The sequence below is a fragment of the Schistocerca serialis genome, chromosome 8 (assembly GCF_023864345.2).
Source record: "Schistocerca serialis cubense isolate TAMUIC-IGC-003099 chromosome 8, iqSchSeri2.2, whole genome shotgun sequence".
Taxonomy (NCBI): domain Eukaryota; kingdom Metazoa; phylum Arthropoda; class Insecta; order Orthoptera; family Acrididae; genus Schistocerca; species Schistocerca serialis.
The window spans coordinates 611,623,983-611,649,275 of NC_064645.1; the positions used below are offsets into that span (position 1 = coordinate 611,623,983).

The 25,293-nt window shown below is 41.2% G+C and overlaps 1 protein-coding gene across 1 annotated transcript in view; it reads right to left on the reverse strand.

Annotated features, from left to right (window-relative positions):
- Positions 1–25,293, reverse strand: part of LOC126417162 (dynein axonemal heavy chain 2) — a 959,377-nt gene that overhangs the window by 906,896 nt on the left and 27,188 nt on the right. Inside the window, 3 exon segments of the mRNA XM_050085060.1 lie at positions 4,324–4,331; positions 8,239–8,581; positions 8,662–8,741. Of these exon segments, the coding sequence (XP_049941017.1) occupies positions 4,324–4,331; positions 8,239–8,581; positions 8,662–8,741 (431 nt within the window).

Sequence of the window (25,293 nt, forward strand, 5' to 3'; positions counted from 1 at the left end):
TCAGTTGAAACAGTTAATAAACACAAATTCCTGGGATAGAAGACGAACATCATACATGGAAGGAGCACATCAGCTACATGTGCAAAAAAAATTCCTGTAACATCTACCTCCTAAAATGCCTTTCTAGCACAATAGTGCCACCTGTTTTAAGACAAATCTATCTTGGAATCATACACTCCCACCTGCAATATGGTATCGAGATTTGGGGTGGGGCACCAACAGTATATATGGACAGGGCTTTTAGAGCCCAGAAAAGAGCAATTAGGATACTAGCTAATAGTAGTAAGCGCCAGTACTGTAGAGAATATTTCATTAAGTATAACACACTAACAGTGTGTTCATTGTATGTTCTCAGAACTATACTGTTTGTAAAAGAAAATATGGAGCATAGTGTAACCAACAGTGAAATCCATAATTACACTCCTGGAAATAGAAATAAGAACACCGTGAATTCATTGTCCCAGGAAGGGGAAACTTTATTGACACATTCCTGGGGTCAGATACATCACATGATCACACTGACAGAACCACAGGCACATAGACACAGGCAACAGAGCATGCACAATGTCGGCACTAGTACAGTGTATATCCACCTTTTGCAGCAATGCAGGCTGCTGTTCTCCCATGGAGACGATCGTAGAGATGCTGGATGTAGTCCTGTGGAACGGCTTGCCATGCCATTTCCACCTGGCGCCTCAGTTGGACCAGCGTTCGTGCTGGACGTGCAGACCGCGTGAGACGACGCTTCATCCAGTCCCAAACATGCTCAATGGGGGACAGATCCGGAGATCTTGCTGGCCAGGGTAGTTGACTTACACCTTCTAGAGCACGTTGGGTGGCACGGGATACATGCGGCCGTGCATTGTCCTGTTGGAACAGCAAGTTCCCTTGCCAGTTTAGGAATGGTAAAACGATGGGTTCCATGACGGTTTGGATGTACCGTGCACTATTCAGTGTCCCCTCGACGATCACCAGTGGTGTACGGCCAGTGTAGGAGATCGCTCCCCACACCATGATGCCGGGTGTTGGCCCTGTGTGCCTCGGTCGTATGCAGTCCTGATTGTGGCGCTCACCTGCACGGCGCCAAACACGCATACGACCATCATTGGCACCAAGGCAGAAGCGACTCTCATCGCTGAAGACGACACGTCTCCATTCGTCCCTCCATTCACGCCTGTCGCGACACCACTGGAGGCGGGCTGCACGATGTTGGGGCATGAGCGGAAGACGGCCTAACGGTGTGCGGGACCGTAGCCCAGCTTCATGGAGACGGTTGCGAATGGTCCTCGCCGATACCCCAGGAGCAACAGTGTCCCTAATTTGCTGGGAAGTGGCGGTGCGGTCCCCTACGGCACTGCGTAGGATCCTACGGTCTTGGCGTGCATCCGTGCGTCGCTGCGGTCCGGTCCCAGGTCGACGGGCACGTGCACCTTCCGCCGACACTGGCGACAACATCGATGTACTGTGGAGACCTCACGCCCCACGTGTTGAGCAATTCGGCGGTACGTCCACCCGGCCTCCCACATGCCCACTATACGCCCTCGCTCAAAGTCCGTCAACTGCACATACGGTTCACGTCCACGCTGTCGCGGCATGCTACCAGTGTTAAAGACTGCGATGGAGCTCCGTATGCCACGGCAAACTGGCTGACACTGACGGCGGCGGTGCACAAATGCTGCGCAGCTAGCGCCATTCGACGGCCAACACCGCGGTTCCTGGTGTGTCCGCTGTGCCGTGCGTGTGATCATTGCTTGTACAGCCCTCTCACAGTGTCCGGAGCAAGTATGGTGGCTCTGACACACCGGTGTCAATGTGTTCTTTTTTCCATTTCCAGGAGTGTATAATACAAGAAAAACAGAGGATTACCACATAAAATTTAAAGAGTAACAGATCATATCCATTTTCTGCTGGAAGACATTTTTATAACAGATTGCCAAATAATACAAAATTGTTAAAAGGAAACATTTAAGACAAAATTAAAGCAACTGTTCATTGATAAATGTTTGTAACCACTCAAAGATTTTTAATGTTATTGTGTATAATTTATCTTCACTTCTAAACTTTTTTAATGTTCTTGTGTTTGTAAACTGACTATGTCCATGACTGTTAAGTTATTATGGACAAATAAACCATTTATTAATTTATTTATAATCTGCAATGGAGCCCCATGTTTAACAATGTGCACTCCAAAATAGTTGTGCCTGCACCAGCATTGTACTTAGTCATCATATCTGTCACAGATGACAGGCTATCCTACTTTACAGAGCTGGTAAGCCTTTCTTGATGAGGCATGGTTGTCCACAGTGCCTTGTCACCTACTCATGTTTTCACCATCCTCCAACCATTTTCCACAGATTCTCACGACAGAAGCGAACAGACAGCCTACCATCTTGCTATTTCCCCCTCAATCTGAGGAGTTGGGCCATAACTATTTGCCCTTTGTCAAAGTCACTTACATCAGAGGCTTTCCCCATTTGTGGCATACATCATGACTAGAATGATTCCCTATTCATCTCTGCTCTGCTTACATACTCTTCATTACACCACTTGGTCACAACACCATCATGTTGTATTCAGTCTCAAGGTGGGCAGTGGACATAAGTTTTGGCTCATTAGTGTAGTACATTGCAATAAGTGTCTCTTCATATACAAGAACCCTGTCAAACAGCCTTTGAACATAGTTCTGGCAAACCAGATAACTTTTATTTCAGTCCAAACGTCAACTGACTGAGTACTGGAAATTTTCACCAAGTCTCTAGCCAGTGATATCATACACTAATTCAAGGGGCAACATATACTGTGAATAGGTAAGCCATGAAAGAAGCTGTACCTTTTTTGTGGAGAAACCTTAAACATTCCTATCACCATGCGAATATGCATTATTCTGTTGAAATGGAATTCCATAAATGTGCTGAAGGAAGATGCTACCTTGGGCTACATAATTTCCTTGTTTTTCTTTTTCTTTTTTTATAACCACAAAAAATTTCTTACCAAAACATACTCTCTCGGAATTTCAGTATTAACCCAATCCATGATGCATAAGGCCTCTCTTGTAGTGTCTAGCATTAGAGTTTGTTGAACAGCTCCGAAACCCTCTCTCACTGATTAAACGATGCTGTGATAAAATGGCTGACTAAAAGATCCTGTGACAACATGCACTGCTCTCTCTCTCTCTCTCTCTCTCTCTCTCTCTCTGCTGTTAGTCCTGCTTGATAAATGTTCCAGAGTGATGATCAGTACCAAAGGATCAGTCAGACCAGTGTTTTGTAAGCCACTTTCTTCTTGGATGAGTTTCATTTCCTTAAGACTCTACCTATGAATCTTAGTCTGGCAACTGCTTTTCCTACTATTTTTTATGTGATCACTCGACTTAATAATGCTCCATATGGTTACTTCTAGATATTTTATAGCAGACACTGTTTCCAGAAATGTGTCATCAGTGGTGTAGTTGTACAGTAGTGGATTTCTTCTCCTTTATATGTGCAATATGTTACATTTATATATATATTCAGGATCGACTTCCAGTTCCTTCATCACTCATCAGTCCTTTGCAGTCTTCTAGCATTGTTACTTCTTCCAGACAACTGCATCATCTGCTAATAGCCTTATGGAGCTTCCAAAATTTTCTACTAGATCATTTACATATTTAGATGCATGTCTGGGTGAACAAATAATGTGATGATGCACAGCTGTACGAAATATTTTTAAATTTATTCATTCACTGTGAGTTCCTTGACATCAGCTGTAATAGGTATAGATCAACTACCCGATAGTGACATAGAAAATTTGTGCCGGACCGCATAGTAGCTCTATTCCTAATACAGCTGATGTCAAGGAACTCACAATCAATGAATAATTTTCTTATTATTTTGTACAGCTGTGGATCGTTAACAATGTCTTTTCTTACAGACATGAATGTAGTTGTGTTGCACATGTTGGTAACAAACATTGGTCACAATTCCTCATTGACTCATTCTCCCTGTTGTGGGAATCCCAGCAATTCTCCAAGCATTAGGTGATGAATTTAAGTGGGCTATGATATAAGGATGTGAACAGTGTGACATACGAAAGTTTGGCACGGTCTGTGGAGCATACAAGGTTAGCTGAAGTAGTTAAGGTGACCACTCACAACAAACAGGAAACCCGGATTCAAGTCTCGGTCCAGCACAAACTTTCATATTGTCACTGTTGGGTAGCGAATCTGTGCCTGATACAGCTAATGTCAAGGAACTGACTGCCACTTAATAAACTATGAAAATAATTGTTATCTATTGTAAACAGTAACTGTCATAGCACACTTCCTTGGGGTACTACTGAAATTACCTTTACATCTGCTGATTTAGTTTTGTTAAGAGCGATGTGGTGAGCTCTTTCTGCAAGGAAGTTTTAAATCCAGTTGCAAGTCTGGTGCAATACTTGATAAGCTCATTTTTTTTTTTCACTAAACTGCACTGCGAGACAGTGTCAAATGCTTCCCGAAGTCTATTAAAACAGCATCAACCTGAGCACCAATGTCTACAGCACAGTGGATCTCATGAGAAAGAGAGTGAGCTGAGTTTCACAAGATCTCTGTTTGCAGAATTCATATATATCTTTATAGAGTTGATTTTCATTCTCCACAAAATCTTAATATGTGATATAAAACACGTTCTAAAATTCTACAACAGATTGACCTCAGCAACAGAGGCCTGTAATTCTGTGAATCTATCCTATAACCCTTCTTGAAAACGGGAATGACCTGTGCTTTATTCCAGTCAGTGGGTACTTTTTGTTGTTCCAGTGACTATGATAAACTGCTGCTTGAAGAGGTGCAAGCTCTTTTGCATAATCTCTGTAGAATCTTATAGGTATCTCACCTCATGCCTTCCTACTATTAAGCAATGGTAGTAGCTTTTCTAGTCCATGATCATTTATCTCAATATTTGCCATGTCAATGTCTTTACAATGATTGTAAGCAGGGACTGTATAAATGATCTTGCACAGTGAAACGATTTTGAAAGACTGAATTCGGTATTTCAGGGATCTCTCCACCATTTTCCATTTCAGTGCCAGTGTGATCCCCGAAATTTGGAGAAGGAATTGAGAGTTCATGGAGATGAAATAAGAAATTTGAGATTTTCCAGTGACATCACAATTGTGTCAGAAACAGCAAAGAACTTGAAAGATCAGTTGAATGGGACAGACAGTGTCTTGAAATGAAAGTATAAGACGAACATCAAAAAAAGCAAAACAATGGTAACAGAAGATAGGCATTGCTGAGCAAATTAGGGAAGAGTCACTTAAGGTAGTGGATTAGTATTGCTATTTGGGCAGTAAAATAACTGATAGTGGTTGTAGCAGAGAGAATATAAAACAGGGACTGGCAGTGTCAACAAAAGTGTTTCTGAAGAAGAGATATTTGTTAGAATTGAGTATTCAAAGTCTTGTAAAGGTATATGTCTGGAGTATAACCAAGTATGGAAGTGAAATGTGAATGATAAACAGTTCAGCTTTTGAAATGTGGTGTTACATAAGAATGCTGAAAATTAGACGGGCAGGTCAAATAACCACTGAGGAGGTACTGAACAGAATTAGGAAGAAAAGAAATTATTGGCATACCTCAACCAAAACACGGGATCAGTGACAGGACACATTCTGAGACATCAAGGTCTACTAATTAAGTACTGGAGGGAAGTGTGGGGAGTAAAAATTATAGAGGAAGACCAAGAGATGAAAACATAAGCAATTCGAAAAGGAAGTAGGTTGTACCACTTATACAGAGATGAAGAAGCTTTAACACGATAGTGTAGCATGAAGAGCTGCATCAAACCAGTCCTCAGACTGAAGACACTAAGACCAAAACCTCTTAAACAGTTATTAGTCAGATCACCTAGCAAATTTTCCTTTCAAAATCATTGAACACTTCTATCATTGTCCTCCCTATGCTTATTTTTGCTTTCTTCAGCTTTTGTTTGCCAGGTAGGTTTAGACTTCTCTTGAATCTGTGCTGAAGCTCTCTTTGATTACACAGCAGTTTTCTAACATGATTATTAATCTGCAGTGGGTCTTACCCATCCTTTAAGACCTAATTGACAATGGATGGGAGGTCTAAGATGTGATCTTCACAAGTTGGTTCTCTATCTGCCCAAAGTAATTTTCGGACATGACATTCAGAACGATGTCCCATGAGTTCCTGCCTCTGATGCCAATTGTGATCAAATTACTCCCAATAGCATGATAAGGAAACTCATACAGAAAATTCTCTCTGAAGTGCTCTAACACTACAGCTCCTGACACAGGCAATCTATAAAGGCATCCAAAAACCATTTTTGGCCCACCTTTGATACTCAACTTCACACAGATTAATTCATCTACATCCACATATACATATACATGATAACTGTGCAGTTCACAATTCACTGCCTGACAGAGGGTTCATCGAACTACCTTTGAGGTATTTCTCTACAGTTCCAATATCGAATGGCATGTAGGAAAAACAAGCACTTAAATCTTCCTGTGTGAACTCTAATTTCTCTTATTTTGTCATTGTGATCATTTCTCCCTATGTAGCCAGGCACCAATAGAATATTTCGCAATCTGAGGAGAAAATTGGTGACTGAAATTTCATGGCAACATCCTGCCACAACAACAAAAAATGCCTGGTTTTAATGATGACCACCCCAATTCACATATCATATCTGTGGCACACTCCCCCCTATTCTGTGATAATACAGAATGAGATGGCCTTCTTTGGACTTTTTCAATGTCTGCCATCAATCCCCTCTGATGCAGATCCCACATTGCACACCTATACTCCATAAGATGGTGAACAAGCCTGGTGTAAACAATCTATTCAGTAGAACTGATGGGCTTCCTAAGTGTTCTGCCAATATAATGCAGTCTTTGGTTTGCTTTACCCACCTCATTATATATGTGAAAATTCCAATTTAAATTATTCATAATTGTAATCTCTAAGTATTTAGTTGAATTTAAAGCCTTTAGATTTACGTGATTTATTGTGTAACCAAAATTTAGAGGATTCCTTTTAGTACTCCACGGATAACTTCACACTTTTCTCATTCAGAATGAGTGATAACCTGAGCAGATACTATTGAATACATTGCAGCAATAAATATGCCACCACCTTTGGTGTCTAACCTATTCTTACAATAAATATTCAAATCTGAATAAAGAATTTTGTTGCTATTCACTTTTGATTTCAATGAACTTTCTGTTCTTAATACTATCTATGAGTCATTACCTTTAACATATGATTTTGAGTCTGTGACCTTACCATGGATGTTCCTGCAGTTTACTGATATCATGTTAATGACAACTCCTTCAACTCCTTAGATAAATTTATGAACAGATAATGTCTGTAAGGTGAGTTACATTACTTAAAATTTACTGAAAATGCAAATAATGCAAATGGCAAATGAAGCCGTATCTTCTGAGATAAATGTGTCTTATTTGTAAACCTATGGACAATACTCACATTGAGAATGACACAGCTACTAATGTTGTATATTTGTGTTAAGAACACAATTTTGCATGTGAGGAAACTAAGCAGAGAATTTGACAGTGACAGTGTATTTGTAACTCACACATTATAACACTGTTTGTGCAAAATTTAAATTAAAAAATGGGGGACAGAGAGAGAGGAGGCAGGGGTTGAGGGCACAAAGTACAAAGAATAAATTCTAGTAGTTAAAACTTATTATACTTGGGACAAAAACGTTCATGATTTTGTGGCCACTTGTTGACGTATTGCCTGTTGACTTATTTCTCAGTATCTTTGGCCGATGTTTGTTTAACTCTTTTTCTGATGTTTTGCCAGCATAAGTGCTTTCAAAAGTTCACCCTTCATTGTTGGTGTGTTTGCCACCAGCAATGGAAGGTGACCTTTTCAAAACGGCAGTCACTTGTGCTGGCGAAAAGTCACAGAAGTCTTAAATGTGAGATGAAGATCCTGAGACAAAAGCCAACAAGCAATGCATTAAATACTTGGGTTTCAGTTACTGAGGTAACCATACAGAAAGTGATTTGCACCTACCTGGAGAGGAAGAAAAGTCAGAGATTAGATCACTGCAATTATTACACTTATCTGTTACCTTCAATACAAATGCTTTAACAACTACTCCCTGTCTTTTGTTTCAATATTCAGTTTCAAATACAAAACTGCCATTCTATGGCTGGAACAAAATATAACTTAACAGTAAAACTAACTAACAGTAAACAAAAAAACTAGTCAAAGGATACTGTCTGGCCATGCGGTTGCAGTAAAGAATGGGGGAGCATATATTTTGCCAACTATATTCAACATTGACAGTTCAATTCCATTGTTTATGGTACCAAATGTGACACTTTCAAAAAAGTTTTCTGGTGAAATCTCACTCGCTGTATCTTTCACAAAATAAGTAAGATCACGAACACGAAAGTTTGGATATCCCAAGCTGGCACAGAGAGTTGTCCCATGAAAATAGATGCTGAGCACATCTTCAGACTTCTCTGTGAAAAATTTTTCTATCACACTGTACACCTCCTCTGACCAGTTTGATGCAGAAAGACCATATAACACAGTAAATGCTTTAACTTTCTCGACCTGCAACAAATAACATATGTAACACTGGTCATGGAAAAAGCACAAAGCAATTGTTGATCCATCTCAATTCACACACTTACAAGAGAATGAAGTTGCTCTTTTGTGTATTTTGGTCCCTCATCAACAAGTACTTCCTGTTCTTTTATTTCCTGTTTCTTGCCTACAACAAAAAAAAAAACACCATCTTTAAAACTATGAAAAATTCAACAAAAATCTAATGTTTTTTGAATTTTTAAAATCCACTCATCAGAATAAACGTGAGGAACAGAAAGAAGGAAAGCACATAACTATAGCCACAGAATAGGTACCAAGGGCAAGGATACATTTTGATAAATTAATTTAAAAAGAGAAAAAGTATTTTGGTGGAGTTTGGTTATGGAACATGTGTGTAACAGAATTATGACAAAGTGATTTATTTAGTAAACCATAATAATCCATGACATAATGGATAGGTGCTACATCAACAGAATGTCTGTGAAATTGTTTTATAATTTAATGGATAGATAAAAAATCTGTTTACAAAGCTGTGGCAAGAGAAAACACATTTAAAGGTTAAAGAAATGTGCAAGCTTTTGGAGCCAGTGGCTCCTTCTTCTGGTAGAAGGGCTGAAGAAAACAAACAGAGATGAAGGAAAGGACAGACAAGGTTTAGGAAATGGGGAGAGTTCGGAAAAGTTGCCCGAAACCCTGTATCAGAGGAGACTTACCGGATGGGTTAAGAAGGAAAGACTGATTGTTGGTGATGGCACCCGACAAGATTTTGAAGTTGTTTTGTTAGCCTTGTATGATTAGTTATTAGTAATAAGTTATTAGTAATAAGGTATGGCATTAGTAATAGTAATAAGTTATTAGTAATAAGTTCTGTTTGTTAACAATCAGCCATGCCGGAAACAGCTATGCAAGAAGTAGTAATAGACTTTACAAGTGCCAACTGTTGTGGAGTAAATACAGTTAATGGCAGACAGAATATTATTTCAAAAGCTGTACAATTAACATCCAGTTCACTTGAAACATAATAACATTGGTAAACATCTCCCTCCAACCACCATACAAAACCTGGAGCTTAAATAAACCCTCAACACACTCATGAACCTATCTCCAAAAGTGTCGGTCCCACAGAAATATTAGTCCTTACCAAAGGTCTTATCTTTTGCCCCACTCCCAACTTCAATCAGGATGGGATTTGTAGTAACCCACCAATTACTAACCTACTGCCCACAGCAGATGTAAATTAGGCAACTACAGCAATCATAGTACACACTGATACTCAAACAGCATAGCCGCGACTACCTGAGGTGGCCACCGGTAGCAGCACAGTCACTGACTGGTCTGTCATGTATGCGCAGCACTACACCATCAACACCTAACGTGGGTAGTGTCTTTATAATGGTATGTACAGGCCCATAGTTGTTAAATGTGTTTGAGACATGTACACTACTTTCACTATATTCTTATTAATGTTACTCTGCGACCCAATAAATTTTATCCCTTTTATGGCCATGTGTTTCCTTGTGTTCCTAGTTAGAACACAAGTGACGATGTTGAGGACAGAATTTTCATGTATTTCTGTTCTATGGTTTCTCTGTCATGACATTGAGGACAGAATTTTCATGTGTTTCCGTTCTGTGATTTCGCTGCCATTTAGCTCTTATAGGAATGCTTTACTCCAATCAATTCTGCAACTACCGCAGGTCCATATGGTCATGTTGGAGTGGTTTTCAGCTATGCTGACCCATTCTCAGGCACCAGTTGTTCACCCGCTGCTGTTCCCTCCCTATGATGAATCCAAAGAAGACTGGGATGCTTACAAGAAGCAGCTTCACCAACACTTTGTGGTGTTCCAGGTGGTCAACATGGAGTTCTCTAGGGCTCTTTTCTTATTGTGGATATCCTCTCACTGACTGTGACAGTTGGCTCCTCTGTTCAGATCAGCAGCACTTTCTTTTGTTGATATGTGTAGTTCGCTGTCCTCCTATCGCTGCAAGCATACACATGTGGTTGCTGCATGTGTTGAATTCTACCAATGTCATAAACAGTCGCAGCAATCATATCGAGCATAAGCAGCCGTGCTCAACAGTTTCAGTCATAAGTGTCGATTAGTCACAGCTAAGGCTCAGGAGTCTTATGCAGACACCATGGTCAGGGATGAAATCTTTCATTCAGCCCCAGATAAGGAGGTGCTTTAATGTACCCTTCAGTCTACGGAACCTATGTTAGAAGAGGTTTTAAATATTGCAGAGTCACTCGAGGTATCCTGTGTTGCAGGCGACCAATGAGAGACTTTGAGTGATGTTGCCATTGTTGATATGCACAGCCCCTATGCACAGAGACTAGCATGCTGGGGGAAGAGGAGGTAGCCACAGTACAAGTAAGCCAACCAGGTCGACACAGACAAAAACATTGTTGGCAGTAGGAACAGCAAATACTATTTCCTTCTTGCCCCTCGTTTTGTACAGCAAGAGCGGGCTGCCTACCCCAAGCGATGGGTCTCTTGCAATAAATGTAAAAAACAGTCACACAGCAGTATGTTGATCTCTATACCCTCCCCCTTACCCCCACCCCCACCTACAGAAACATTGATTTTCACAATATTTTCTCACTGTGTCTGCTGTTTTCTGTGGGCCACAACAAATTTTCTGCAGGCCAGAACAAACATTTCATTGAAGCTCAGGTGATGGCTAAACCATTAATCCTACAAACTGACAGATGGGGTGCCATGTTCCTAATCAACTCACAGACATAGGCCAGACTAAGGTCCCCAATACTGGCAATTGCTGAGTACCAGTTTGTAAGGTACAACAAACAGCAGATTTCTATCCTAAGCCAATTCACAGCTGACACATTTACAAGTCAGTTGTCCATTCCATTGTATACCTGGTGGGACGAAAATTACCAGGTGCCACCAAACCTCGTCCAATAATAATTAAATTTGTCTCGTACCGAAAAAGGGCAGAGATCTTTACCCAGAAGAAGAAGTTAGCAAGGACAGGACTTACAATAAGGGAAGATCTGACACACGAACGGCTAAAGATTTTAAACAGTGCCATATCCCATTTCGGTCTTCAGAATGTGTGGACTCAGGATGGCAGAGTAATCATTAAGACAGCAGCTGGAAAGAAGACAGTCACAAACATGACAGAACTGAATAGTATTAAGTGAAGCTACTCGAGCCAAAAGTGCAAACTTAACACCATTTGCAATTGTAACAGCCCCAATACTCAGATATAGTCTTGTAATTTTTTTAATTTTTTAATTATACCCATATTTGTACCTTCAACTAATTGTTTTTGTAACTGTATTAACTTTTCACTATTTTTTTGTGTCTGTAGCTCTAACCATTACTTAATTTTAGTTACTGCTAATTCTTTTTTCATTTTCTCAGTTTATTCTCTTCCGTTCTGAAATAGTTCTATTGCAATTATTAGTCTCTCCTTTAGTTCATTAATCACCCATCTCTTCGGTTTAAATTGTTCATAACAAAAATCACTATCAGTATCACTTTAGCAAATTTCAATCTAATTGTAGCTTCCTACGATAATCACTACCAGTATCACTTTAGTAAATTTCAATTTAATTCTAGCTTCCTACGATAATCTATTAATTACTAAGCTTACTCCTCTCTGCTGGCAGCATCGGCCTCTTAAATCACTCCCTTCTCCCTTATTTCCACCCTAAGCTGTTTCAAATACGCTAATTACATTTCTCCTCGTACGACAGAGGATACACAGTGACACACAGCCGTCACTATTTCGGCCATATTCTCCTTGCACAGAATACCACTAATCCATTTTCTATACTCCCGCAACCTCAGGAAATCTTTAGCAGGCGCCTTTCTTTCGGCACTCGCGGTGTCACAAACAGGGCGTGCAAAATCTCGGACACCCCTGTGTTATGTCACTTGGCGGAAGCTGCGGCCAGTGCCCCTCGCGGCAGGTAGTGCCTAACAAAGGGACAAACCAGTCTGCCACCCTACTACAGGCTGCTCGGCGGAACGCGTCAGAGCTTTTAGCAGCTCACTGCAACATCCAGTCTTTACCTGCGCATTACGAAGAACTTAGCCTCCTCTTCAACCAACTAAACTACCACGTAATCCTCTTATCCGAAACGTGGTTGAAACCACACATATCCTCTGCATCTTTTCATCTCCCAGGGTACACATTTCTTAGGGCAGACAGATCAAAAAAGCGAGGTGGCGGGGTCGGCGCGTATATACGAACAGATCTCAAAGCGAAAGTCTTATGTACGTCAAATCCTGCTGAAGAAAAAGAGGCTGAATTCATGTTCATTGAAATAAATATACAAAGTCGGAAATTCTTGACTGGCGTCGTGTACAAGCCGCCAAAAATAAGCTCAATGAGTTCCTTCCAGTCGGAATTACATTCACTTCAGTGTCAATACGAACATGTCATCGTAATGGGTGACTTGAACATAGACCTGCTAAGAGACACTCCCTCCGCAATAAACCTAAGAAGACTGTTTAGCTGCAATAGCATGAACATTCTTCCATTACAACCTACACACCATACGGCGCACAGTCATACTCTTATAGACGTAATCGCAACGAAACAGACTGACAAAGTAAGAGATGTTGGTCAAACATCGGCCCCTGGCCTCTCAGCACATGATGTAATATTCCTGGCCTACTCTGTGCAGCCCCCAAGGATCAAATCGCGTTACATAACTTGTAGGAACATGAAACGTATTGACCTTGATGCTCTAACAGCCGATTGCTCAGAAATCTCATGGCATCAAATAATCAGAAAACCCACAATCGACGGCAAAATTAATGAACTTGGTGATAAACTCACTGCCCTCTATGACAAACATGCACCTGTGCGCACAATCCGTGTAAGAAAATCTCCTGCTCCATGGCTGACAGCTGAATTACGTCAAATGATGACTAATAGGGATGCTGCCCACAGGCGTTTCAAGGCAGATCCGAAACCCGAGCGTTTCAAAGAATATAGAAAGCTACGGAACAGAGTGAAACAATGCATTCGCAATGCTAAAATCAGGCACGCTCGCTCCCTTGTATGCAGCGATCTGACGCCCACGACTCTATGGAAGAATCTTCGTAGCTTGGGGGTCAGAAAGGCAAAATCGGAAACTACTTTTCATGTGTCAGCTAACGAATTAAATGAATTCTTCTCTGCACCTTTGAATACCAGCACAGCTGATAATTACCGTCCACAAGAATCCCCAAACAGGATAACTAACAACGATACCTTCCATCTAAAACATGTAACAACAAATACGGCAAGAAAAGCAATAATGAGAATCTCTTCTGATGCAATAGGCAACGACAGTATCGGTATAACCATGATTAAGAATGTTGCCGATATCTTAGTACCTGTCTTAACTGACATATTTAATTTTTCCCTCGTGAACGGAATATATCCCACTGCATGGAAAAGAAGCCTAATTCGACCCATCCCTAAGATCGAAAACCCGCAACTGCCTAGTGATTACCGACCAATTAGCATACTGCCTGCTGTTTCCAAAGCACTTGAGTATATTGTTCATGACCAAATCACTGAACACTTGCACGAATTCAGCCTATATGACAAATTTCAATCCGGTTTCCGTAAACATCACAGCACAAACACTGCTCTAATTAAAGTAACTGATGACCTGAAATATGCCATCGACAATCGAAAGGCAACAATATTGACGCTACTGGACTTCAGCAAAGCTTTTGACACTGTTAACTTTGACATATTGCTCAGAAAAATGAAACAGCTTAATTTCTCTGATAGTGCAATGAGATGGTTTGAAAGCTACTTAAAAAGACAGACAGCAATGTGTTGTCTGCGTAAATGAAAAATCTTCCTGGAAACATGTTTCCTCGGGAGTGCCACAAGGATCAGTCTTAGGACCACTTTTGTTTTCTTTATATGTCAACGATATTTCGTCGGTTCTGTCCTCCTGTAAATATCATTTCTATGCCGACGACCTCCAGCTCTACTTAAGCGTCAGACCTGAAGATGTAAACACTGCAATCGCTCAGATGAATGATGATCTGTCTTCAGTAGTGAGATGGGCGAAAAACCTGGGGCTTAAACTAAATGCAAAAAAGACGCAAGTAATCTTAATAGCCCATCAGAAATTAATAAGTTCAGATTTCCGCGAACGGCTACCTCCTATTCTGCTCGACGGTACTCCAATACCATACCAGAAAACAGTGAAGAACTTGGGTGTAACTTTGGATGAGCATCTCAACTGGGCGGAGAATACAGTCGCAGTGTGCCGAAAGACGTCTGCTTGTCTCTATGCTCTCAAAAAGTTTCGGAACATATTTCCACAGGACTTGAAACGCCAGCTCGTGCAAGCACTCGTTCTACCGAACCTCCACTATTGTGATGCGATTCAACAAGGCATGAGTAGTGAAAACAAAAGACGGCTAGAGCTAACCATGAATGCCTGTGTGCATTACACCTGCAACATTCGCCGATATGATCATGTTAGTGCTTCATACTCCGAGCTAGGGTGGCTGCGGCCGGACAAATTGCGTGACTACCACACTCTATGTCTACTCCAGCGACTCCTCATCGCGCAAGCACCCCAGTACCTTGCTTCAGAGATTAAAAACCTGTCATATCATCATAATCGAAACACGAGGTCACTCTTATTTGGTATCCTAACTGTGCCCACTCACAAAACAAAAACTTTTGCAAACTCCTTCTCAGTTGCCGCTGTCCGCCTCTGGAACAAACTGCCCCTTACCTTGCGCAAAATTCGATCTCCTGCTGCTTTTAAGAAGAAGTTGAAGCATTTCCTACTATCATCCTCACAAAGTTCTCCACAAAATTAATGTACAAGGACAATCCCCTCATCTGTCAAATAGCAAAGCTAGCGTCTCCTATCTTGCTCCTGAGATGCCTTCCTCTTCATCTTTCTCTATTAGCCACGCAATCTTCTTTTCCTTTATATTTCCTTAATTATGTTTCATCATGTCTCTATTCTTCTCCTCCCTTCACCATGAGTCTCCCTCATACTCCCTGCTGCCGGCACTCCTATCTAAAATCTGTCTCTTCAATAATGTCTAATTATAACAGTACTTGTGACCTAAGAATATAAACTCTATATGTATGTATTTTTCCAGGTGTACCTTTCAAATTGTTTATTTCACTTTTTGTACTAGATTTAGTTTAACATGCCTACTAAAACATATGAGTGTAAAATAAGTAGAATGCCTGGTTAGATGTAAGAGAGGGCCTGATGACCCTAATCTTGCCAGGTTAAATAAATCAATAAATAAATAAATAAATAATAAATAAATTAATAATGTCAGTACTGGAAATTTTTTTGGGCAAGGTACCTTTGCTACTTTTGGTTTTTCTATTGTGGATGCAGTGCATTTGCAGTCAGAACAAGTGCTTTCTTATGAACTGGATTCATTGTGTTCTGTTTGCCCCAAGGTTTCATTGTGTAAACAATTTCACAGCATAGATCACTCTCAAACCTTCCACCTGCCTTCTCTTCTTTCAGTCATGGCCAGTGCCATTAGCTATACAAGACCAGGTCAATACTGAATTGAATCATTTAACATCACTGAGATTGATTAGACCTGTTTTCTCAAGCGCATGGACTATGCCCTTAGTGATCCACTCATGGCATTACAATGGAACCAGTTGCATCCCAGGATGGGTGCAAGGCCCCCACATCAGGCCATGGTCCTGCTGCCTAGTCCTTCATCAGCCCTGGTCGCTTTGAGGGTCAAACAAGCCTGCTCGTGCCTGCCTACCCTAGCAGCTGGTTTTCATTAGCAATGGCAGTGGGTTTGTTTCCTGCGACTGTTTCTGGCATCTCTCACTGCCTTGAGCAGATGCCACCATTAGCATCAATGGAATCTGGATTTCTATAATCAGAGCCTCTCCTCTCCAGTTCCACTGTCATCTGGATGTGCCGGCACCCATCGTTGTAGGCTCTAACATTCAGATGGGTGCCACCCCCATCAGTGGTCCTGTCCATCAGTTTTTCCAGGGTCCACGGACGGCAGGGGTGCTCTCGCCCCCCTTTCTTTGCTCCACGTGTGCCAGTCTGTGTGGATCACGAACCTCTTGTGCCTCTGGCTGCTGCTGCCCCTGTCATCACAACATATGTCTCTTCGGTCACACCACTGTGGATAGTGATGCCTGGTCTCCACCCCCTCCCCCCCCCCCCCCCCCCCACAACCCTCTACTGCAGGGAAGGAGTGTAGTAGTAACCAGGCAGGTACTACACCTACCACCCACAGTGGACATAAGTCAGGCCTCTGTAGCACGCATAGTGTGCACCAACATTCAAATGGCATACCTGCAATTATACAATATGGCCACCAAGGGCAGCCCAGTCACTGACTACCATCACCAGGTGCACAGCACTACACCAGCAACACCTGGACATGCATGGGCCTCCAGGCCTTCAGTTGTTAACTGTATTCAAGACATGTAAACCACTTTCATTGTATTCTTGTTAATGTCAGTTTGTGGCCCAATAAATTTTATCTTTTTTAAAGATCTGCATTTCCTTGTGTTCCTAGTTAGATTAGACTTATTTAAGACCTCTCCTTCTCCTGTCCCTGACAGTGGAAACACTTTTTCGCCAGTAGCTCTACCTATCAGGCTCAATCCAAAACCAATATTGAACCCTGACTGACTCAATTTACTCCTCCATCTAACTAGCTAAATACCAAGCTCCCACTGCACTGAGCAGTTCATTATGGAATGCAGGGATCACCTGATGGAGGGATTCCACCAGTTGTCAGACTTGTCCACCTACAAGCCCTACCACAGTGACCCATTCCAGAAATCCAATAGGATCTCCAGTCCCTCCACAAATCCTTAGGTTCATCCCAGAACCTTTTCCCTGAGCCTAACTCTCTCCTGACGCCCTCCCCTACTGTTACCTTCCATGTGCTTCCTAAAATACATAAATGCAACCACCTAGGATGCCCAATTGTTGCTGGTTACTGTGTCCCCATAGAAAGAATGTCTGCCCTTTCAGACCAACATCTTCAATCTATTACCCATACTCTACCATCCTATATAAAAAAGACACCAATCATTTCCTCTGCCAACCATCCTGCACCACCATCCTCAATCCTCAAGACTATCGATGACACCTACCTCTACACAAACATTCCCAATGCCCATGCCTTGCTGCTACTGAACACTACCTTTACCAACACCCAACTGACTCCAGCCTTACAACATCTTTCCTGGTCACCATGACCAAATATATCCTCCCCCATGGTTCAGGTTCACTGGTGACATCTTTGTAATCTGGACCAAGGATGAGGACACCCTATCCACATTCCTCCAGAAAAACACCTTTTCCCCCATTTACTTCATCTTCCGACTCAGCAAGCCACCTCCCACTATGTTGACCTCCACCTCAAGGATGGCTGCATCAGTACCTCTGTCCATATCAAACCTACCACTCACCAATATTACCTCCACTTCGACAGCTGCCTCCCATTCGACACCAGGAAGTCCCTTACATGCAACCTAGCCACCCATGGTCATTGCATTTGCAGTGACAAGAAGACCCTCCCTAAATAGACCAAGCCTCTCACTGAGGCTTCCACAGACAGAAATTACCTGAAAGTCCAAAATTCATTGGCAAAAAAAAATGGAAATGAGTGTATGGCATTGTTGGCCGGGAGGCCCCTATTTGGGGAAGTTCAGCCGCCAAGTGCAAGTCTTATTTCATTCGATGCCATACTAGGTGACTTGCGCTCCGGTGATGAGGATGAAATGATAATGAGGACAACAAAACAAACAGTCCCTGAGTGGAGAAAATCTCCAACACAGCCAGGGATCAAAGCCAGGGCCGCTTGCATGGGAGGTGAGCACATTACCACCCAGCTAAGCAGGGGGATAATTCGTTGGCAATTTATGTGAGATATGTATGTCAATCATCAGTAAGGCTCAGTCAGGTGCAATCCAAAAGGATCTGCATTGTATTGCATGAGTTACTGAGGCACATTCCTTTAATCTTCTACAAAATAATGGATAATAATGAATGACACAGAGTTCTGTTTTGGGATGTTCTGTCGCTCCACTCTAAAAGGTAAAGTTTGTGCTATTTGTTGTAGGAATATAAAATTTGTGTGCTACGAATGGAACGAGAAGTTCTATACGTCAGGATATAATATGGTACTTAAAGACAAAGAAGACAGACTGGGGGGAGCTGTCATAGTAATAAAAAATGGTGTGGACTTTAATCGACTAACTACAGATGTTATAAATGACCCCTTAATGGTATGTTCTATTTTGACACAAATAAACAACATTGAAACATTCCTTGCCCTCCATAATTTGATGACTAAGATCACCTACCCAGCAATTATCAGGGGAGATTTCAATGGCCATAGTACAACATGGGAAAGTGTTAGAACAGACACAGGAGGGAGGGGGGGGGGGGGGGGGAGGCACATTTGCACTTGAGGTAGTACTTGCCTATAGCCTCGTAATCCTGAATGATAGTTCTCCTACGAAAAACCATGCAAATCACATCGGCAGTAGATGTGATCTTAGCGTCCCCTAAGCTGGCACCGCCTGACACATGGGAGGTTTTGCAAGACACTGAGGGTTCAGACCACTTTCTGATATATAAACAGTGTAGGAATGCTAACAATTACCATCGATGTCATAGTATACGTGTCTGGAATATGAAAAGACACAACTGGGGAAAATACTGTGAGGCAGCAGAGGAAGAGCTCTCATCTTACATTGAATCAGAAGATGCAGAGGAACACTACAAATGGTTGATATGGGTTACTGAAATGGCAGTGGCAACATTGATACCACACATCACACATGCCAGTGCAGGATGGGGAAGTTAGTCTCACAGTGGGATGAGGAATGATAACCTGCAGTTTTAGAAAGAAAAGAAGCACCACAAGCATACAAAAAAGTTAGCATTGAGAAAAATTTGATTCAGCTTAAAGCATGTCATGCTCAGGTGAAAAGAAAACGTCAAGAAAAGAAAAGACCCAATTGGGCAGAAGACTGTAATAAGTTAAATCATAAAATCACAATAACAGCAATGATCTAGAAACAAATTCGATGGTTCTGTAATACCAATAATGTGCTCTCTCCCACCCCCTCCCCACTGACAAAACCACCTAATGATGGAGTAAATGTTGCCCAGAACAACCTTGCCAATGCTTGAGAACATAACTGAAACTGACCAAGTCAAAAACAATGACCATCAATTTATGCACCTTTCACATTAAATAAGCTAGAAATAGCCATCAAATCATCAAAAAATACAGCACCTGGGGCAAATAATGCACAATGCAAACATGTTATTAACCTCTCAATCACTCTGTGGAAGAATCGCATTAAGATTGCAGATATGACGACGATACGTATCATGCCAAAAAAAGAAAGGGATGACACATTCTATTCATACAGACCGATATCACTGTTATCCTATGTACATAAAATTTTGTAACATTTGGTTAAAAGGCATTTAGAATGGTATGTAGAGTTTTATGAACTAGTACTCAATTTTCAACTAGCTTTATGTTGTGAACAAGACACAACAGTACTACACCTACATTTATTCTCTACAAGCCACTGTGAAGGGCATGGCATAGGGTGCATCCCATTGTACCAGTTATTAGAGGTTTTTCTATTCATGTATGGAGCATGGGAAGAATGATTGTTTAAACACCTTCATGCATGCTGCAGCTGATCTAAACTTGTCCTCACAATCCCTACTGGAGCGGCACTTGGGGATTGTAATGTATTCCTAGAGTCATCACTTATTAAAGTCAGTTCTTGAAACTTTGTAGTTGGCTTTCTTGGGACTATTTACATCATCTTCAAGAGTCTGCCAGTTCAGTTTCTTCACCATCTCTGTGACGTTCTCCCATGAATCAGACAAAATTGTGACTATTCATGCTGCACTTCTCTGTACACATTCAGTATCCCCTTACTCCATTTCGTACGGATCCCACACACTTGAACAATATTCTAGGATGGGTCGCACATGTGATTTGCAAGCAATCTTTTGTAGACTGACTGCATTTCCCTAACATTCTACCAATAAACCAAAGTCCACAAATGGGATTATGTGATCATTCCATTTCATATTCCAACAAAGTGTTACACCCACCTATTCGTATGAGTTGACCAGTTCCAACTGTGACTCACTGATACTACAGCCATAGGATTTTTTTTTTTTTTTTCATTTTTTTCACTTTTTCAGGTGCTTTAAAACAAGTTGCCAATTGTTTCATCACTTTGAAATCTTATCAAGATCTGACTGAGTATTTATGCAGCTTCTTTCAGACAGTATTTCATTGTGGGTAGCTACATCATCTGCAAAAAGTCTGAGGTTATTGTTAATATTGTCTGCAAGGTCATTAATATACAACATAAATCACAAGGGTCAAAATACACTTCCCTGTTGCACACAGGTTACTTCTACATCTGTCAATGACTCTCCATCAAAGACAGCTTGCTGAATCCCCTTAAAAAAAACCTCAATCCAGTCACAAACATCACTTGGTACCCCACACAATCATACTTTTGATGATAGGGTGTAGACATGGTGCTGAGTCAAATGTTTTTTTGGAAATCACACATTCCTTTGAATCTTGGATGAATACTTGCTTTTCTCCTTGAGTTGTCCTTGTCTGGTCTGGATAGTGAGTCACCTAATCTAAAAAAACTCATGTGTGCACATCACACACAGTCAGCTACCTGAGTAGAAGCTTCTGATGTGTAGTGGGCACCTGACCCATTTAGAGGACCCTACAGTTCTCAGCCCTATAGTGCAAGCCCAAGAAGTCCCAGCCTAACTTGTCACAGAAGCTTCTAAGTCTCTGGTTCAGTCATTCCCCTCAACTCAGAACTAGGGTGCCATGATAAGTTCTGGGTACAATGTTGTAAATTGTGAGCCTCATTGACACCCTTTGCATAAGGTTGGTCTTCTCAACCTTCTCTGCCAGTGGTTGGAATGATCCAAGTATGACCTCAGGACCCAGACAACAGGCATTGTTTGTTCCAACGTCCCCCACAATCTGCAGTTTGTGCACCCCATTCCCTAAACAGCTGGCAGAATAGCCTCTTCAACATGCTGAATGAGGCCCCCACGCATAAAGCTGAGTGCACCTGGTGTTCCTTCCTGTGCCTTGCTGTCATTTCCTTAAGAGGTAGCATTATTCCCCATACATTTCAACTGATGATGATTAATAGACTCCTGACCTTTTTGCCTTCTCTTGATACAGCGCAAAGCAGGTTTCCCAATAGGTGAAGTAAGTCCTACTTGCTCAGTTCCAATTTCTGTGAAAGACAGCACCTCAAACTGGTTGGTCAGAGGGATCAGTATATGACCCTGAGTCCTCTCTGGTCCCTATCAACACTGTACAGAATGCCCACACATACAACTGACATGCCACTCATAGTCAGATACATTATTGCATCTGACAGTGGACATCCAGTTGTGTTAGTCCATGAATAAATATTTAATGGAATTTTTTACAGACCTAAGTCAAGTATACAACAAAGACTTCTACCTATTCTTGCTCAGAAACTTACAGATATTTCAAAGCTTTGTCAGCAACCCTTCTGGCCCTGTTTCAGGAAAGGAGGTTAATAAAATGTTCTTGGATCAGACCACTATCGGACTAAGGGCGACCAGCACATGGTTGGCACAAGGATCAGATCTCTCCCCCTTGCTGTTTAATGTTTATACCAGTGACCTCCAATGTACCTTGTCACACAGAAATTGCATACTCAAATATGACAATGATCTGTGTGTTTATGCTACTGATTCTTCCTTGGAGGCCATTAATAGTAATTCAAGCAAAACAGCACATCACTCCTGACACAGGCTACAGACGAACAGATTAACCATTTCACCTAGTATGTTGACAGTCGGTATATCCTCACAACATAGATTCAAAATGATTGAAGCCATATGACTGGGTGAGTTCCAAACTCTCTTTAAAAGATGTGTTAAATATCTAAACTTCAATAGTCCCACCAATAGCTATTTATAAAGCCTGCTTGAAAAATGACCAGGTGCTGCATTTGTGTAGATATTAAGAATAAAAAAGGGAGCTATTCCACCTTCTGAAAGAGGTATCAATTTACACAGTCAAACTCCTAGCCACTGAATGGGCACTAAGATATGGTGTGGTCACAGCAACTACATATATTATGATACTTATGGCCTCGCTGCATGGTGCAAACACTAATATCAATTGGAAAGGACAGAGAGAGTTGTTATTTACCATACCAAAAAGCTGCTGATGTATCAGAGATGCACAACACCGGTACGGAGGTATCATTTGTATAGATCAAGAGCCATGTTGAGACTGTGGGGAGTAAGAAGGCTGACCATTGGTTAAGGACGCAATGACAAATTGCAAATAAGAGAGATGCATCCCAATGGATGTCATTGCCATAGTTAGACACATGGCCAAAAACAAATGAAAAAAGATGTGGGAGACCAAAGATCTGCACCTGATAGAGGTAATAGGAGAAAGTTTGTGAGGATCATTGAGGTCGAAATTCAACCAAGTCTGTTACCAACAACCACCTCGTATAATTATCATACTGCAAATGTGGGGATCTCCAGGATATATTTCCTTCTCATTTGTTAATCTTCTTGTTTACAAAGAATTTAGACATTTGCTAGTTGAATTGCTTTTAAAAGTTTGAATTAAATTTTAACCAATACGTTTGTGTATGCACCATGTGTATGTCCTTGTGTATATGATGGGGAGGTGGGGGGGGGGGGGGGGGGTTTGAGGGGAGGGTGATTTGAGTGTGGCTGTTTGAAATTTGATTGTTACCTTAAGGTCCCAAAGCATTTCTGTCTGCTTTATTTTATATGTTTGGTTTCCTGCATTATTTACCAAGGAATTGCAATTTGTTTTAACTTTTTAAGACACTGTAGGTTCGGAGTGGCTTATGGATGCAACTGAAGGAAGAAGAAAAAACATATAAATTGCCAATAAAGCCTTCATTCAGATTCTGAATAAACACATTGCCTTCCTGGTGGATGATACTTTTATGATTTTAAACATGTGTTGCTCTGGGATACAGCAATTATTTTTAGTAGACGGCCAGTTAAAGGAACAGGCAGGACCATGACACATAGGGATGCATGAAGCTGGCCAGGAATCTTATTGTTCTAATGAAATTTCACATATATTTCCCACCTAACAAGCACTGTCATAAATACAAGCAACATACTGTCCGAGATGTAACATAACTGAAACAACGAGAATTTCTTCACTTGCTTCAAATGCATGAATTGTGAATCATTGAAAACTGCTTACTCCAATTCTGATTAAACAAATGGACCTGAACTAGCGATTTTCTCTTGTCCCAGCAATTGTATGGCATTCCTGATCAAACTAATTTCGTTAAACTTCATTTTGTGTAACATAAAAGAAGATAATTATATATAAAAACAAAGATGAGGTGACTTACCGAACGAAAGCGCTGGCAGGTCGATAGACACACAAACAAACACAAACATACACACAAAATTCAAGCTTTCGCAACAAACTGTTGCCTCATCAGGAGAGAGGGAAGGAGAGGGGAAGACGAAAGGAAGTGGGTTTTAAGGGAGAGGGTAAGGAGTCATTCCAATCCCGGGAGCGGAAAGACTTACCTTTGGGGGAAAAAAGGACAGGTATACACTCGCACACACGCACATATCCATCCACACATACAGCCACAAGCAGACATATTTAAATGTGTCTGCTTGTGGCTGTATGTGTGGATGGATATGTGCATGTGTGCGAGTGTATACCTGTCCTTTTTTCCCCCAAAGGTAAGTCTTTCCGCTCCCGGGATTGGAATGACTCCTTACCCTCTCCCTTAAAAATCACTTCCTTTCGTCTTCCCCTCTCCTTCCCTCTTTCCTGATGAGGCAACAGTTTGTTGCGAAAGCTTGAATTTTTTGTGTATGTTTGTGTTTCTTTGTGTGTCTATCGACCTGCCAGTGCTTTCGTTTGGTAAGTCACCTCATCGTTGTTTTTATATATAATTTTTCCCACGTGGAATGTTTCCTTCTATTATATTGATATCATTAATTTGAATCCAACAATTACGTTTGTTATTGTCACTGTTGCATTTCGAAATCTTTTCTGTCGTCTTATTTTCCTCTTTCTGTTTTTGCCAGTAGTTTCACTTTGTATTCACCTTCTCCTTTTTACCGTAATCTGCTATACTATTTTATCCCGCCTATATATATACTCAATAATACGTAACCCACTTCCAAACCATAACCAAAAAAATTTTTTTTGCCGCTTTCAGCACTACCGCCGCTATAATATCCACCGTTTCTAGTTCACAAACAGCTCCTTTCACCTTTTAAACAACCATTTCGGCCAGTTCTAATAACTTTCGCTTTATTTCCATTTCCGTTTTTCCCACATCACTGATCATTTTTAGCCGCTTCCCACAGGTTTTAACGCCATTATTTCTTCGTTAGACAATTGTTAGCCTCATTTTCATAATCTGCCACCACAATACCACTCCTTTTAATATACTACATGCAGTTTTTTCGAAATTTTCCCGAATTTCTCCGTCCTTTAACGTGTTTTGGCGGCAACACAACCACCTAACCTTTATGCACATCGTTGTCTACCAATCCAAGTCCAACATAGCCCAGCTGTAACCAACACCTTTTCGCCTTTTTTCATTCAAGATCTCCAGTTACTTTCCGGTTCACCTTTATCTCTCCCCATATATTTT